The sequence below is a fragment of the Ornithodoros turicata genome, chromosome 8 (genome assembly GCF_037126465.1).
Source record: "Ornithodoros turicata isolate Travis chromosome 8, ASM3712646v1, whole genome shotgun sequence".
Classification (NCBI taxonomy): Eukaryota; Metazoa; Arthropoda; class Arachnida; order Ixodida; family Argasidae; genus Ornithodoros; species Ornithodoros turicata.
This window is the reverse complement of record NC_088208.1, coordinates 19,567,930-19,586,622: the sequence shown is the minus strand read 5'-3', so window position 1 is coordinate 19,586,622 and position 18,693 is coordinate 19,567,930. Positions and strand designations below refer to the sequence as shown.

At 48.1% G+C, this 18,693-nt stretch overlaps 1 protein-coding gene across 1 annotated transcript; it reads left to right on the top strand.

The window, feature by feature from the left end:
- Nucleotides 1–1,254: 1,254 nt before the first annotated feature.
- On the top strand, nt 1,255–18,693 carry LOC135366615 (gliomedin-like). The gene is made up of 16 exons (XM_064599399.1): nt 1,255–1,689; nt 2,366–2,444; nt 3,338–3,454; nt 6,428–6,598; nt 6,851–6,904; nt 7,001–7,054; nt 7,176–7,241; nt 8,696–8,851; nt 10,149–10,277; nt 10,367–10,654; nt 10,722–10,781; nt 11,383–11,460; nt 11,583–11,669; nt 13,846–14,176; nt 15,212–15,365; nt 16,942–18,693. Exons 1-16 carry the CDS (start codon nt 1,315–1,317, stop codon nt 17,290–17,292), a joined length of 2,550 nt encoding a protein of 849 aa, XP_064455469.1. The 5' UTR covers nt 1,255–1,314; the 3' UTR covers nt 17,293–18,693.

Sequence of the window (18,693 nt, the reverse complement as noted above, 5' to 3'; positions counted from 1 at the left end):
GGCTCAGAGTTGCGCACAATCTTATTGGCAGCCATAAGCACCTGACCTCTTGTGTGCTCCCTCACTGGCGGCGGCGTGACCTGTGATGTCAGACGCGCATGAGTTTCGATATTCGCGACGCTCATTTTCTCCGCTTCTATTACCTTCCTCGCTGTGAAACTTTCAATGCAGTTTCAAATCGGTGCAAAGACATGTCTTTTACGTTTGTCTAGGATAATCTCGGATGACCTGTCGGATGACAGGGACAATGAACAGTTTAGGAATTTGCTAAAAACATAATCGGCAGTTTAGTCTGGAGTTTAAGCTGCTGATGGTGACGCGATGGCACGGAAATATGCACGCTGGCAAAAGATTCAATTACAGTAAACCCTCGTAAAACGATGCCAGTGGGACGGGAAAAAAAATCTATATAAGCGGAAATATTCGATATACGCGAAAATTCCATAAAAGAGGAAGTGCCACGGTGAGAGTACCTCTCAAGAACAAGCCTTGAAAAAACCTAAGCTGGTTTGCAGAACGGGCCTTCACCAGATTGCACTTCGGAAACGGAGTAAATAATCCGGTTCAAAATGCAGGCATTTCGGTCTGGACAGCGTAGGGACAACGCGATAATTCGAATAAAGCGATTACGCGTATAACGAAGGTTAACATTTTTTTTTATGCGTCGTTCGTGACTTATAAAAGAAACCGCAATGTACGCTTTCACTCTCCCTCTCGTTCACAAGAAGCACGACAGTGAGAAGAGGCCTCGGATTGGTCTCTTCAAACGATCTCCCGCGACGATTGGACAAATCGTTTGACCAAAGGCCAATGAGAGCACGCGCCGCGTTGTCGGCCTTTTTGAGAAGGAGAAGGAAAGCTTCAATTGCGTTCTTTTATTATTATTTTTTTTTTCAACCCTCATAAATCACGAACGACGCAGCGGATGGCTGCCGTTCCCTTTGTTTTGACATCAGAGTAACGGCGTCTTTCATTCCACTAGGATATTTTTGCACTCTAGTGCCCTTTTAAAGCTAGAGAGAAAACAACAAACAAACTCGTAAGTCTTTGATCTTTGTGGAGGTTTCAGTCACCTTCCAATCATCCAGACACTCGCGCTTGTCCAATGTGCTTCGAACAAAGGAGTGTCTTCATAAAATATCGTCCACATAAATCTAACAAAGATATAAGGCGACCGCAAGGCGCATGTGACCCGGATAAAAGCATAACGTTATCGCATCAGATTTCAAAGCGCCTGAAAGACCCCAGACATGCCTCCGTCTCTTCGCAGACGACGCCTCCTGCTTCCGGAGTCCACGCAGAAGAAACGCCAGTATGCCTCCAGAACCGTCTTACAGCAAAACTACCGTTATTTTGTGCTTCGTCATCGTTCTCCTCTACATACTCGGCGTTATTGTCAACGTGGTTGTGTACCTCCGCTTCAGCTGCGACATTGCTGAGTTGCAGACGCGCTGTGATGGGATATACTTGAAACAGCACTTCTTGCACGAATTCCTCGCAGTCGCAGCAGACGTTGAACGCGGTGGACGCGTTTACGGCCGGAGCAAGCGTGATGAGAAACCTGTGCAAGGATTTGGATACACGAAGACCTCCGAGACCCCAGTGCCGAATGTGGAATTTTTTCCTAGACAGGACATGACGGATGCTGCTGGGAATACCATGCTGGTCAGTTCGTACGCGAGGATTCCGGTAAGTTTCTGCAGGCGTGTGCATTGTGTGGTGCAATGTTAGCATTGAAGGAACTGGGTATCGATCACGCAGAGCGGGTGACGGTCTGCTATATCGGCGACAACAACGCGTGCGGAGACGGTTTCCGACAATATTTCTAGAGAGAGTTGCGAACAACGGCAACGTGTAGAGAGGATCAATGATGAAATTTGCTACTTGATTTTTCGTTCACTACCCCAGGGCACACTGGTTATAATATAAGATATGAAATAATTGCATGTAACGATGTTATTTATGCTTGTCTTTGGTATGACACCTCAATGTCAGATAATGTCAGTGCACAAAGGCAGATTCGCCACAATACGAGAGTTCTGAAAGCCCTCGCGTGAAAAAGAAATACCGCAACTTTCCGGCATATAGCAGCAGCGTTGTGTATTGCAAAAAGTGTCACGAAGGGGTCAGAGCATATTACATATCGAAGTTTTTCGCGGAAGAACCATTTCCCAAAAGGGTGACGTATATACAACCCATAGCCTCGTGTCCTGGTCCACCCGCCTGACATAGGCGTAAATCGTGTGGGCGCGACACCATCGGCCCTGTCGTCTGCTACGAAATGTCTTGTACGGCTGATCCACGGCATATAGTCTGCACTGTGAAGTTAATTTCCAGGCATCGTAAAATGTGACATGTTTTGAAGGTTCCAGTACTGGAAGAGTTCTGTACAACGGCAAAGGAGTACTGCGGCCCCAATGACAAAGGGGAGTCAGGCATCCCGGGTAAGCAGAAAAAAAGTTGTTTATTATGTTGTTCAGTGCATGACTTCCATTTCTCTCTCTCTCTCTCTCTCTGTTTTTTGTGCCTCTAAAAACCAAGAAAATTAGACCGCCATTGAAAATTTGACCATCTACGACTATTCAGGAATAAAGAAGACTAAGACCTTTTGAAAGTAGTGTCATCTTGTGGGTAACACTGCTTTACTTCGTATACGATATGCTTGTGGCGCACGGCATCAACTGGTGGGACGACCGTGCAACCGACGAACGCCAGCTGCCCATCAGCTCTGTCCAGAAGGTCCTGTGCTTGGCGCCTCGATGTCAGAGCCCTCAAATGTACAGAAAGATAACTACATCTATTATATGCCGAGAAACGACCTTCAGGTCAGAGCTCACCTGTAGGTGGCTTCTCGGTAGATGACGGATGTAGTCCGTTTTGTGTGCGTTTGAGGGCTCTGAAGTCGAGGGTAGTGTGTCGAGACGCGTCCGCCTCGTGTCACGCGGTACACTTTCGGATTTCGCACGCGTTCTTTCTTACCGCGAGAAAAAAAGAAAAGAAAGATAACTCCACGCAAAGCACACGCTGTAGGAAACAATGGAATTCCCCGTTCAAGATGTACCAACTTGCCCACGTCACTGCCTTAAAACTGTGAACTTTGTCAAATTTAAACTGCGGGCAAAAATGAAAAAAAAAACATATTTTCTGACAAGACAGATTTTTGCGCATGTTTTTTCTCCTGGTCACAAAGTGTCTAAATACTCTTCCCAGTCCTCAGGGGGAAAAATGTTTACGATTTTTCATGTTCTCCTATGGTAAAATCAACTCCCCGAAATCAGTTGATTCAATCGCTTAGCCTATATATATAGCACTGCTTGAACAAGCAATATTATTTCAGGAATACCAGGGATGCCTGGCTTGAAGGGTGACATGGGGCTTCCAGGGTTTCCAGGACCAGTAGGTCCACCTGGGCTGAAAGGCAATGAAGGTAGACCAGGGCAAAGAGGAGAGAAAGGTTCGTCTCTGGCTGTTCATCCCATCCTCCTATACGTGTGTAGGAATATTGAAGGGCGTATATAAACGGTACGGTGTATGATCAGTTCGATTTCCACCTGTTGGGCAAGATAAAACAAAACAAAAGAACGCAGGCTTGGAAATTACGCTTGTCGAACACATTACATCGCAGTGTGAAACACTGGTAGGGAGCGACGTGCACGTGAAGGATGGAGAAAAGGAATCGCGCGGCCGGAATCTCTCTGGGGTCTCTCAGAGCTACGTCCCTGCTTGTGCTGGCAGTCACCCGCAGGGAGGAATAACTTGGGATCCTTAGCACGGTGGATCCCTGGGCTACGGGACCTTGACGAACTACATCAGATATGAGTATGGGGCTGCTCAGGCAGACTTGTGCCCGTTACTCGAAGAAAGTAATTGATTACCGTTACCGTTACTTCTGCGGGAAAAGTAATTGATTACCGTTACCAATTACTCGACTCCAAATGTAATTGAGCAACGAGTAAAAAAGTAACGCGTTACTCCAGTCGTTACTCTGCATTCACGCAAATTTGTGTGCCTAAGAAAAAAAAAAAAAAAAAAAAAGAACAAACAAAGAAAGGTTCGACAGCGGAACAGCTGAGATGACAACAAAAACAAAAACGCCTAGGATAAGGAGATCTGTATGTCTACTGTATTTATCGCAAGGGAAGACGTTGACCCGATTGTGGAAGAGCATTGCGTGGAACTTCCCCATGACTCACTAAACCTCCAAATCTTCAGGTACCATCACACTGGTGTAGGAAGGGATTAGAGAGAGAGACCCTGAAATTCCAGAACGTCATTACAATGACCTGCGCTTGCTATAGTAGAACAGCAACAGCCCAACAAAGGCTGACGGCACCGGGGGCTTGACTTGGGGCAGAACATCTAAAAGATAAGCTAATACCTGCCGGAAAAGTAATCAATTACTGAGTAATCGATTACTCAGAAAAGTAATTGATTACTCGAAAAATTACTTTGACAGTAAAGTAACTGATTACTCGAAAAATTACTCAGAAAAGTAATTGATTACAAGTAACGCAATTACTAGTAACGCGTTACGTACAAGTCTGGCCGCTGCTGCAGCGAAGTACGCCAAATCGAGCGCAGCGCCATTTTGGGCCCAAGCGGCTATACGGATGCAATAACAGGTAGTTTCATCAACGAATTCTGCATGGTGTTTCAGGCGGAATGGCGCCAAGGGAAGCTCCAAAAACATGTAGAGTGTAGATAATCAACAGACAAAGTGGTGCGCCTTGCCAAGTGCGAACAGCTCGAGCCCATGTATTTGAAGGCGCCGCCGTCGTCGTCTGCTAAACTACCGCGCGTTGCGTACTTTGGCGCACTGACGTTGCCGCTCACTCGGGCCACCTGGCCCACAGAAACAGGTATATGAAGGAAGGCATATAGCGACGACGATTGTCCAACCCTGGATTGTCTGTGCATAGCACAGCAAACAGGCAAAGGTTCTCCTGACCCCTTTGTTGCAGATGCTTTGTCGAAGTTTGGACGGTTGAATAAAATAGCGCCGCGCGTTCGCTGTTGCATCCCCAGCAAGCATTTCCGCAAAGGGTTATGCCACTAGGGTTGCCACCAGGCCGGTATTATACCGGCATGGCCGGTTATTTGCTCGCTCTGCCGGTTGTCGGTAGGAAGGTGACACCGGCAGCCTTTTGCCGGTATATGTGACTCAAGACCTTTCATATGGGCTTTTGCGGGGTTTTCCCTTCAACATTCCACTACAGCTTGAATAAATCTGGAGCATAGCCCCAACTCCGCAGTCACTAGTTCTTTCCTTAGTTATCCATTATTATTATTATTATTATTATTATTGTCATTACACACAGGAACATATGTTTCTTCGTATTATCTTGAGCTCTCTCTCTATCTCTCTGTTTTCTGTGTGTGCTCTTCCACCCCTCACCCACTTCCCTTTCCCGCGAGCCTTTCTCCCTTTCCCTCTATTCCACCTCCTCTGCCTCAGCCGGCATTTTTCACTACGAAAGGTGGCAACCCTATATGCTACTCGTGTAGTACGCCAGCCGCTTCTTTCGGTTCGCGGAACTGCCTCGACGTGCTTCTGCAAGAACTGGGAGAAGGTTATTCGTAGCTGGATCATTTGGTTTCCCGAACAAAATACTGTAAACGCCATGTATTAATTTTCGCGATTTTTGCACGATGTCGATATAATCACAAAAGAAAGAAAAAAGAGAGAGAAAAGAAAAATTATACTGGCGAATAAAGTGACACATATTCTGAAAGGCTGCTGAGACACATTGTGCTGTGCTTGTGCGTTGTGCTTGTGACACGCATATCCCGGCACCGGGTGCGCTTGTTCAGGCGTTTCGCTTTCCTCCGGCTGTCTAAGGTAAATGTCGGTTCCCTGTGAAGTCGTCCCAAGACGCACGATATCTCCCGAGCAGCATGCCGCCTCATCACTTTCCTTTGAGATGGCTTCGTCACAGTACCGTGCCCGCAGTCAACACAATATTGTAGCGAGTGTCACTTAGAATGTTACAACGCAGGAAAATTTAATGGCACCTCAAGAGAGAACAGCTCCGGCACAGGGGCCACACTTTTCACAGTGCGTAGGTGAGTCACATGCATAAATCCAGTACTAGCATGATTGAGGCGTCTTCGTGTGTAAGCTACGCATGCCTCGGCACGCAATCGATACAGAACACGAAGGCCTACAACACAACGTTCAAGCCAGTCTTGAACCATGCCTTCGTACCGAATGTTCTTAACGTTGGGACTTGCCATACGTGTGGCATAGCTGTGTGACTTGTGATCACATACTTATGCTGAAAAACTGCAAGTTGTACATGGTCTAAGCATGTTTTCAGCGTTCATGCGTTTTCAGCAAAGGCATGCAGTGTCACACTGGCTCCAGAGAAAGATGCGTTGTTACTTTCAGGAATTGTAGTCTTTAAGCACATGTTGCGCGTACACACAGGTGATCGAGGAGAACAAGGTCCAACTGGGCTAGATGGCAGGGACGGCATTCCCGGTCAGCCCGGCTTGGATGGCATACCTGGACCACAGGGCGCCGATGGCCAGCGGGGAATGCCTGGCAGAGACGGAGAAGATGGTATCCCCGGCAAGGATGGCAAAGATGGGCGGAATGGTTAGTGCTCGACAACGTTACGGTGATCGTTGCCGTTACATGTACACTTGTGTACAGGTAACGGCAACGCGGAAGCGCCAATGATGACTAGTAGACATGTGATTATGAACGTGCAGCGTATACATGATGAGAGATATCGGATTCTAAATACATGCTGAATTAAAATTAACTTTCTCGTTAATTAAAATAAATTGCCACGGCTAAAAATGTCGCATTTCTAACACGTTTCGTAATGTTTTCGTTACTCCACAGGTGTCGATGGCTTGCAAGGTCCTCAGGGTCCTCCCGGTCTCAAAGGTGTTCCTGGTAAGCTAAAAAGCGCGATCACCGTTGACTTTGTGCGATGTCATCCTCAACGCATACACCGAACACATGTACATTCCATGCACATTCTGAATGTAGGAGTCGCTGGGGCCCGAGGAAAGCGAGGCTTTCCAGGACTCCCTGGAACCCCAGGTAGGCTAACTCCTGGTGTTTGGAACCAGCGGTTTCTGCAAGCTCTTTACCTGGAACCGATATTTTCCGCTTTTTAATACACGACAGAGTACAAGCTGGAGGGATTATTTGCTTTCTGCAGGAGCTCCTGGCATTGCCGCATGGAGGCTCAATGGAACCACAATCTTCGACACGACGGAAATCCTTGGTAAGTAAGTCTTTGCTCCGCTGTAGCTTTCTATCGTTTGTACTCGATTTGCGGCAGGCCAGCGAAAGAGGGGCAAAAAGGAGTGTTGAAACGTCCATTAGGAGCAACCGCGAGCGGGCGACCAGACACTACTGAGTTTCTTTAGACCAGTGTTCGTGAGTGTTTCGTGTCCTTAGGTTCCAGAAAAGATGTCCTGAGAAGTGCGCGTCTGCATAGGTCCACAATTCTTAACCAAAGCATTGCAAAGAGACACTGATCCTTTGCCAGTGCTCGATGACCTCTTGGCAGATCTTGCGTACGCCAAAAGTGTTCTTACAGTTCTCAGTAACGGATACCGGCATTGCTAACTCGACGAAGAATCAAGCTTGTTGACAACTTTTCAAACGCCGTTTGGAAGAAAGAGGCGGTTTGGAAGACAAACCCCAATCCGAGTGCCATTCGGGTTGAAGGTTAGCAGGGAAATGAATATTCCAGGAGCTCTATGAAATGGCACTACAAGATATACTATACATACAAGGTATAGTCTGTGTGGCCGAGGACATTCTAGTCTACGGCGTAAGTTCCACTCAAGCCCAACAGGACCACGATAATAAGGTTGAGAAACTGCCAAAAAGATGCCGTCAAGAGGATATAAAACTCAACAAAAAGAGATGTGAGCTTAACAAGACAGAAGCTCTCTTCTTGGGACACAGACTTACAAGGGAAGGCCCTCCAATCGACACAGACAACGTGAAGGCAGTTCCAGGGATGCAGTGGTTTATCCAAAATCCCAGTCATGGAGGGGGTGCTCGAAAAAGTTGGGGGGGGGGGTCATTATTATAGTTACGTCATTACACCTTAACTGTCATTACCGACATGTGTCTAAAGCTGAAATAGCAAGGACACCCCCTGCTCCTGGGTGCCCTGTTACTTTTCTAAATTTCGTGTTAGCGCCCCGAAGCAACTGTGGCTATGAGCAGCGTGCAGACGAGGACAGATGGAGAAAGGACACCAGGAAGGAGTGAAGAGTGCGAAGGGTTTAATATGCATCCTGGACCGGCTCTGGGGGAACAACAACAACTTTATTTTGAGATAGAGAGTGGGGAGGTCCACAATGGGGTGGGGGGGGGGGGAGGGAACGTGCTGACATTCGCCGGGAAAGTCTTGGAAAAACCCCCGGGGGAAAACCTCAGATAGCACAGCCGGTGACATGATTCGAAACCGTGTCGCCTCCCAGTCTAGGCGTTGAAAGCGATCGATGCCCTGTTATAAAACACTCAGTCTTTATCTTGGCTTTATCTTGTCGCGGGAACCAGTTTATCACGCGCATGAACCTTTACCTTGGACTTATTGTGCGCGCAAAAAAAATTGCTTCTAGCGACCAGATGAAGCAAATTGACATATAGTCTGGTCAAGATATGTGTTTTGATTCACTTCACCTTTCGAGAAAGTCAACAAGCTGCTGTTGCTCGCAGTTCCTCCCAGTATAGTCGACACCGTCCCTACACAGACTGTTGTCGTAAAAGAAGGTGAGAATATACGTCTTCGCTGCTCAGCGACGGGACAGCCTTTGCCCCTGGTCACCTGGAGAAGGGAAGATGGACGCGCTATCTACGGTACTCAGTGGCACCGTGAGTAAAACGAACACTTGAGCAGTGCATGCAGGCGATTGATTGATTAGTTGGTAAATGCAAAAAAAAAAAAGAGTTGTAAGTCCCGATCAACTCGGGAACTTGCACTCCATGAAGTTGCATATCGCTCGCACACCCCTGTTACACGGATGTGCTCAACTACTGTTGAAGTCAATGGCATCTGAGCCTCCCAAGAGCCATTCAACTGAGTGACAGTTCCCTGTGCTTACGTGACCCTTTGCGTGCATTTCTGGGTTCAACTTTTCTACTGCATGATCGTTGTATAGCTGTGATAAAACCCAGCTTGTCACTCTTGTATTCCCATGTAAATATTTGTTTAACTGTGCTCTGTCCTAAGCGGTTACGTTAAGTTTTTGGCTCAAAATCACGCGACAAATAAGCCACATAAAGACCAGGACGGACCGACAGGGACGCCAATCAGCTCGAAACGCTTCTGTAACGTATGGCGTATCTTTACCATCTTGCCAGTTGACTGCCGTCGTCGCGGGACTCAGTTGAAGACGTTTGCCGTTGAAATGTCAACACGATTTGACACTGCCCTGCAACACCACCCAACTGCCATTGGCGCAGTGGTAGTTGCAAGTGGCCGTGTAACAGTGGTATAATTGATTATAGTTTGGAACCAATCTGACGGCGGAAAACCACGGGACCGCGTTCGTTCTTGGTTTGCTATGAAACCTTGCTGGATGGTTAGATGCGTTTTGCCTTCACGAAGGTATTGGCAGGAGTTAAGAGAAAAATTATAGAAGACCCGTATTTCAAATAGACATAACCGAGATATAAAATGTTCAGATGTTGCATGTTGCTTTGCGGGGCATGTCGGGGTACTGAAACGAATCTTCCGCATTTGGAGGGGTCGTGTTGATGCTCCGGGGATTTGTCTCTTGAATATACCGAGCAAAGTCCTATGCCTATATGGTCCCGCACTCTGAAGTTACTGCGCGCCGAAAACCTGCACCGCGAGAGAGGAAATCAAGCAGCACATCTTTTCACAATATTGGACCGGTATTGGCCCAGTATTGGACCGGCATTGCCAATATTAGTCCAATATTGGGCCAATGTGTTGTGCTGCTTGGAAAGATATCGGACGTACCTGTTTCCATGGTAACTGACTGCTCCTCCGCAAGAAAGTTGCCTGTTTGGCGTCGCGATCTGTCTGCCGAGCTTTTAAAAGAGAAACGTGTCCGGCGACAAGTGTGGAGAGTGCATTATAGATACATGTTGTCAGAGATGTTTCCTTGAACCTCTTTAACGAAGTACGCTTGATACGCACCAGAGTCGTCAGTCGAAGACCGCCAGCTGAACATCAGCCACGTAACACGTGAAGAAATGGGAACGTACGTGTGCATCGCTTCCAACGGTGTCCCTCCCACAGCGAGCAAGCGGGTATACCTCGAAGTTACATGTTAGTAGAGTTACCAGACAGGATAGCGTAACACCCGCTGATCATAGGTTACCCTACAACATTCCATTCCTGTTCCTCTTGTCTACCAGTCGCACCTTTCATTCGTATCCGACAATGGTCCGTGGGAACCGTCAACGGAAGCTACGCTGTGCTCGAATGCATCGTCGAATCTTTCCCGCCTGCCGTCAACACTTGGACTACTGGAGCTGGGCGCTTCGTTGAACCCGGGTCGAAGTACCATTTGAAGGAAGTGGACAGCGGGTACACGACGACCATGACACTTAACATAAGTAACGTCGCTACGGAGGACTATGGCCTCTACAAGTGCGTTAGTAAGAACGCCTTCGGCCAGGCGATAGGAGTCCTCACAGTGTTCGGTACGTTGCTTTCGTCTTAAAATACCAGTAGTCTTGATGATTGTGTCACCGTAACTTTGCGCTTTAGCGCAAGATCAAACACCAGTCGACGAGGTGGATCATACGGGAGAACGAACTACAGGACAAGGTACGTGTGTGTCCAAATGCTCAACTTCCAAGAATGGGCTTGCACCGAATGCGTTTCCTTGCTAAAGGGACTACGAAATATCCCGAACGCGCGCTCTAACAATGCACGGTTGAAATCGACGCCGAACCCATGCTCCACGCTACTACTCCTTCTCGTGTCCCTCCCTCTTGCTTATTGGCTACTACGTAGATGCATGGTCCTGGGAGGCCCCCTTGCGTTCGGTTTGCCCACGACTCGCAGAAAGCAGCATCGCACCAGGCCACGAGCGTGCCGTGTGGTGAGCGGTGACGTCGCGGGTGGGAGACCGGGCCCAGCGGGCCAAGTTTCTCCCCGCGACACTCATATCGCTGCTCTCCGTGGCGCGTCGCTGCGAGTAACAGTTTCGTTTCAGATTTTGTTTCGTTTCAGCATTGGTATTTCGCTTGAATTCTCCCGTGTGGAGATCATGTCGCGGGAGAAAACTCCCGTGAGGAACGAGTAGTACAGGAACATCTCCTCTGTCAATCAAAGCTGCAAAAAAATATTTTCTTAGTTCCTTTAAATTCTTGCTGTCGTGAGTTTTGTATTCCCTTTTTGCCCTTTTACACTGTGATCCTTGTAGCACCACTCGTAAAGCAGAACGCCACTGATTGCAAGCCTTGCCCCGAGTGTCCAAGTCGGACCAAGACCTGCACCCATGGTGAGAAACTCGGCAGAGACGCCCATGTGAAATATATATCCAGGTTTGGAATTAGAAAATGTTATTTAACTTCATTTAAAATTTTATTCGTATCCTGCCCAATGCTTTCTAATTGACGCCAGGTTCACTGACGGACATCGTGAACATCCAGAACGTCGACAGCTCCGTTAATCGCACCAACTGGTTGTCACGAAGATCCCGCGATCAAGGTGCGTTCTATTTTGAAAGTCTGGAAGTTATTAAAGGAGCAACGAGCTAACATTGAATAGGGCTCGAAACGCTACCGCATCTGTGAAGCTATCCAGCAGGAGTCGCCGTGCAAAATATTTCCGCCCTGCGGTGTAATATTGCCGCGCAATCCAGTTTACGAAAACAGTCGGAAAAATCTGCTGCGGACGGCCGACACGATCCTTGCGTGACGGGAACAGTGTGACGTGCCGGAATATCACCTGACGTCACGAGGCCGTCTCGGTATGCCGCGTTGCGCTCTATATCTATACGTATGATTTTTCCAAGGTGAGCGGAAGAGAGCTCTCGCTCATCGTTCTTTCGCAGCAACTCGTTTTATTCGTTGCAGAAGACACTGCAGCGAAAAACAAAAAAAAAAAGGTTGGGAAGGGGTCGCCTCAGTGCTTCTTTAAGTGGAACATGAACATTCGGCGCCGTACTTCAGAAGACATAGTTGAAAAATCATGACGACCACCACCACCTGCCTCTGTCCCTCCATGTGGTATCATGTGATGTCCGTCCCTGTCTCCACTTCACCTTTCCGGTGGTATCATGTGACACGCACGCTTCGGTACTCTCTCCACTTCCGTTTCCGAAATATGCGACGTGGGGACTGGGCGGCGCGCTTGGCTTGCGTCAGCGTCTCGCCCTGCGATCTGGAGCGGTCGTATAGATGCAGGCCTCGCTGAAACGTGGCGAAAGGGTGTGAGTGTTGCAGGTCGTTTGGAACTCACAAAAAATAAAAATAAATAAAGAAAGGAAGGAAGAAAGAAAAATGAAACACGTTCAAGGTGCTGGTAACCCCGACCAAACGCAAGGGCATTTCGCCGTCCGAACACTGCGGGACTTTGCCTTTCGTGGACCGAATTACGTAGGTATAATGTACTATACTGTCTTCGTGTACGTACTACACAATACAGCGCCATCTGAGCACAATACTGAGAAGCGGCATCATATCTGAGTATTCACACGAGCGACATCCTCATGGAATATTCTAGTGGAAGAAAAAAGCAAAAACACTGCTCACGGAGGCGAAGTTCCGTCGAGTGTTACGTTGAGCATTCGCAACGGTGCCTGAATATCGGGAGTGGCGTACTGCGCACTTAGCAGACGACACTTAGCAGACGACACTTGGCAGATGGCACCACCATGCGTCCTTTCCTGTCGTCTGCTACGGAATATCTTGTGGCCTGTGTCGCAGGACATCCTCCACCGTTAGCAGTGTACGCGAAGACACGACGTTCAGAGCTCGCGATCACATGACAGCAGGGTGTCGAACCGAAACGTTTTTCGTTCCGGTTACATCATAAACGATCCGGTACCGGTTCCGCTCCGGAGCAAAAAAATAACGGTTCATACCGGTTTTTAACCGGTTTCGCTTCTGCTGGGAATATTCATCCCCACACACACAAAAAAAATGTTACAAAATGTAAACCGTTTATTCCGCATACGTGGTATTTAATAGACAGATGTGAAATTGGTAGCTCCTGGTTCCTGTAGGTTACTGTCTGAATGAGCTTTCTCCTTTCTTGAAGCGCATGCTACAAACGGACTTGTTTGTCGTGATGTCATACGTAAAGTACTTTCTTGCTGGGTTGGAGCGATCGCGTCCCATCCGAATGTCTGTTGCTACTGTCTAGCCAGCAAGCACCACCGCACGAGTACAACGCAACCGCACATTGCTAGAGAGTCACATGTACCTCTAAGTCTGTGTGCGTGCGCGAACGATAAACCATTACAAAGGGAGCCTAAGGGTCATAGTATACCAACATACATTCCACCGTAACCGTAACCCTCGTATAGTATCCATGACATGACTTCAGAGCACACGACGTCTGTTTCATTCGCCTATCCGTAGTCCAAACCGGCGAAGTTTTTTCTTGGACCGAAAAACGTTAAGTATATTTTTCGGTTTCCCTCCTGAGCGAAAAAAACGTATACGGTTTCGATTCCGTTCCGGTTCGCACCAAAATAGCGGTTTTTTTCGGTTTTCGATTCCGGTTTTCGGTTCGCTCCGACACCCTGCCAGCAAGATGCTACGACGTTTTTCACATCTTTTTCCGCTGTAGCGTTGTGGGGAATGTTGCTCCTGTGAATACACGGTATAGTTTAACTTTTATCGGGATGACCAAGAAGAGCTCACAATTTCCCCTCCAGAGTGCCTGGTGACCCGAAGACTGATTCAACGAATCGGCAAACCCGTCCTCTACCGCGGTCAGTCTCCACCAACGTGGCTGAACTGGATGAGACCCAGCGAACCTTACGAAGCCAGAACCTTCTACGTGTCCAGCGGGGAGGACAAGGCCACTCTCCTGGAGTTCACTTCCAAGGCCTCACTCCGCAATGGGAGTATATCTCGGAGGCTGCGGTTGCCCACAACGTTCAGCGGGAACGGCCACCTGGTCTTCAACGACTCCGTCTACTACCACAAGAACGGGACAAACGCCATTGTCAGGGTGCCGCTCGGGCGCGGAAGAGATGAGCTCAAGTGAGTGGCAAGACTTTGAACAGTCGGACAAGTCTATGGTCACCACATACTGGGTATCCCAGCTAAATGTCACAGCTTGACGCGGCACTGGGCTCCTTCGCCCTCTCACACTGGGGGTGAAGGAAAGACGCGTCTCCGAAGATGCGCAATCAACAAAATAAAGAAGAAAAAACAAGAAATGTGCTTCTTCACGAATTTTTGCGGAATATCTACCGAGCGGATTCTTGTTCTGAAAAAGGTTCCTGCATCAGGTGACCGAAGGGACCGAATATTCTCACTGGGGCAACTTCGTAGCTATAGTTATAATTAAAAAGTTAATTATTGGAAGTTAATGAAGACATTGCCTTAGGAGTTCGCTAATGCCCTCCTAAGGAGTGCCCTTTAGCACACGCTATATTGCAATTGATTTCATCTCGAAAAAAGTGATACATATATTAAAAAAAGAAAAAGAAATATATGTTCGCATTTAGCTGGGTCACCCTGTATATTCATGAGGCTTGTACCTCGGCAAAACACGCTCATGAGCATGCTAATTCATACTCACTGTTACTCAGTGTGGCGAATGATTTGAGCATGAATGAGCAAATGAGGAGATGTAGTGAGTGGCAACGATATTGCCCGGATATTTTCCGCTCGCGCTATGTAGATCAGCCCGACGAGCTGATCGTCTGTCACTATGTGGGTCCCTTCCCACTATCAATTCCAACATGATAACTTTCTCTCATTAAGTCATTCTCAATGTCTTGGTAGCGTAATGCGGTAATGATGTAATGGTAGCGTAAGACCATGGGCGAAGGTCGGTATCATGGAAGCGCCTGCGCAGGTGCTACACAGTGGAACGTGATACACTTGACAAAATTCGCACTTCCGAAGCATGATCGCCCACGCTCAATGTGACGAATGAGTTGAGCATGAGTATGAATGAGTGAGCAAACGAGGAGCTGAACTGGAGATATTAGTGAGCAGAAGTAGTGCCGATCTCTGAGCAGGCTGCGCAGTGGAATTTTCTAAAGCTGCATCTTTTGCTTACGTTAGGGTCGCCGCTCAACTCGGCATTGAAGACATGACCTTTTGGAACGAAAGCTACCTCTTCTCTGCCCAGAAGAATTACGCCAACATTCTGGCCGACGAAAACGGCCTGTGGGTGGTGTACTCCAGCCGCAACTCTAACAATACAATGATCATGAAGGTGAGCAAAGGTCATAATAATTACGCACGATGATACTCTGAATGCCGCTGCGTATACGCCTACGTGGTGAGCCCTATGCCCCCGTGCTTGAACCAGAAAGCTCACCCCATAGCGTACTGCTTATTGGTGCTACCGTGGGGTTGTGTAGCTACTCGACGACTACGTGTATTTACCTAAAACTCATTCTTTAACCCTTTAATTAATAATTTACGACAGTAGTGAGGTAGCAGAATTGGAGACAAATTCCGTTGAAAGTCGTCCTATATATTTTGAAACGTCCTGAAACAAGCACGTACGTTTCAATATCCATCCCTGAATTTTGCTAAGCAAATGAGCAGCGAAAGGGAAAGTGCGCGGATCAGGGATCGGATTCACAAACACGATCGTAAGTAACGATAAAATGCGCCTAAGATGTCGCAGCCTGCGATGGGCGTACGACGGCGTCGTAAGGACAAGGACGTAACGGAAAGGACAGTGCTCATTCCCCGCCAGAGGGCCACGTGCTTTGGAGCGATAGAGGTGATTGGAGTATAGGCGCAGACCTACTGGCTAGATCAGCCGCTATGCGTCCAAGACAAGCCTCCGACAGTAAAGGCCGTTCAGCTCGCATCATAGTTAACTTGAACACCACTCGGGCCTGCGGACCGTGGTGGTGCTCGGTAGAAATAACGGCGGTGTTTACGTAAAAAGGGTGTTTTGGTCATCTATTTACAGTTAGAAGGGTGACCCTCGTTACGAAAGGATCGGAAAGGATCGCTACTTTGCAATTGAAAATAAAAAAAAAGTAGCGAATACGGTAGCGCCGCTGACAGGAGCATTATGGTGGACTAGTGGTATTGCTATACTGTACCGCTGCAGGACGAATAAACTTGCCGCACTCGCGATTAGAGATTGCTTATGTCTATCGCCAAAAGTCTAAACATCACTGCAATTTGCCATTAAAGGGAAATTAAAGCGCAAAACATCGTCTTCGTGGAATGAATGTTACCTTCGCACCAGCGCAAAAGGAACGAGATCAGTCCGTTGCGTCGTTCGTGATTTATGATCGACAGGAAAAACAACAACAACAACAACAAAGGAAACACAGAAATGCATTTGAGGCTTTCCCTCTCCCTCTCGTTCTTTTCTTAGGAAGTCTTACAGTGCGGAGAAGCCTCGGAATGGCCTCCTCAAACGATCTCGTTGCGATGATTGGACAAATGATTCGAGGAGGACCAATGAGGGCGCGCCCCGCATTGTCGGGTGGGTGGGTGGGTGGGTGGGAGGAGCCTATGTTTATTGAAAAAAGAAAGGTTAGTCAAGCGTAGGCCGACTTGCATCGTCGGCCTTCGTGAAAAGGAGAGGGAAAGCGTAAGATGCAGCTTCTTTCGTCCATAAATCACGAACGATGCTACAGACGAATGCCATTCCCTTTGTGTTGTTGCCAAGGTAACGCTATATTTCATTTCCACGAGGAGAGATTATCCAATCTTAATGCCCGTTGGTCTAGGAATCTCAACAGAAATTAATTGTTCGTGTCGCAAATAATCGGAACAACAACAAAAACGGTTTTGTTGAAAACCTGCTCCTGTTACAGGTTCACGAGCAGAGCCTTCGACCCGAGTACATCTGGAACTTGACTGTAGATCACCGTACGATCGGCAACGTATTCGTCGTTTGCGGCGTCCTGTACGGAATCAACAGCATGACTGACCACCGCACGGAGGTCGGCTTTGCTTACGACCTTTACACCGAGTCCCTCCTGGACTTTGTCCGCTTGAACTTCAGCAACCCTTTTGGACGGACAGAGTTTGTTTCCTATAACCCCGGTGATGCATCCATCTATACCACAGACGAGAGCCATCAGCTCCTGTATCCGCTTCTCTTCAACGCCAGTGCAGAAGGAACTCCCACGAGCAACGAACTTCCCATGGGACTCTCCCAGTGACGCCCCGTATGATAGTTCTTAGTCGGTTCGCTACTTAAAGGGACTATGAAATTTCCCGAACCCCCATACTTTTTTTCGATGGAAACTGTTCTTCACGCAGAGAAACTAATATGCCACAAATTTTTCCGGACGAAATCGCTCCACTCTGCGAGGAGCGCGCGCTGGAAATGTCTCTTCCGCGTTCCTCCTCTCCCGCGCATATTTCCCTGCCGATGGTGTAACTGTACGGACCGCACTTCGGTTCCCCCTTACGTCACCGGTGTTGCACAATGGCAAGTAATGCCGCGAGCTCGCGCTGTGGCTGCCGCCACTGCCGAAATCTGCCGATCGCGCGAAAGCTGCTGTCATGGAGATTTCCACTCCCGATGAACGCATACGCGGGATCCTACGGCGCATGCTCCTGGCGGGATTCCTCAGCTCGGCAACACGTCACGATGACGTGTTGCTGAGCCGGCCGTGGTCGCGTCAAGTTACCCGTTGTGTCTCCGCTCGGCAGCTCGTCACGGCGCGGCGCCAGCTGTCCTCCCTTCGCCGCTCCGTTTAAATTCGCTCCCGAGAAATCCGCTCGCGCTACGAAAGTAAAATTTCGGTTCTAGACTCAGAAAAATGCCTTCTTTCGAACTAAATGAAGAAAAAAATCGTTTCATAGTCCCTTTAAGGTTACGCTCACGACTGACGGCGCAGATAAAGAGCGCACTTGATTGGTGCCTGTGTCCCCACGATGCACCCGCAGGCGAACACTGTTTGCGGAAATCAATAGCAAAGGACTCAGATCTGTGAGTCTTCGGTGAGAGACTCGCCCTAAGAGCACCTGCTCTTCTTGTCCAAGAATTCTTCGAAGAAAACAGAGGCGACTGTATTTGTTGGTGCTCGAATCGCTGAGAGATGCTGTCAGCGTGGACATTTAGGAAGTCAAGGCTTTCTTAGAAATGGGCATTATATTTAGCCCAGGTGAAAAATGTATGAAACAAATACGCCTTTGGGAATCCACTTGGAAATAGTCCACTTTAAAAGACCACTTGCAAGTGGTCCCACTTTCGGAACCACTCGCATGCTGTTCCACTTTGGGACCCGTTTGCACGTTTAGTGTTCCTCACGACACACCACAAGTGGGCCCTATCTTACTTACTCTGACTTTCAAAAGGGTTTGAGTTCAGTGCATTATGACTTCCAAGTGGTTCCAGTTTAGTCCACAGCGGCTCTGACCAAACCCACTCTGACAGCCAAGTGGACACAGTCTTGCAAGGTAATGGTTCTATTGCAAGCGACTTTTCTGACCACTTTGACCCACTTTGCTGTTCAAGTGGTTTCACTATGTCCCACTTGGGATTTCACTTGTTTTTTTTTTCACCTGGGATGGTTCCTGGGGAAGTCAGAAAAGCATAAAAAGAGTGCCTCTTA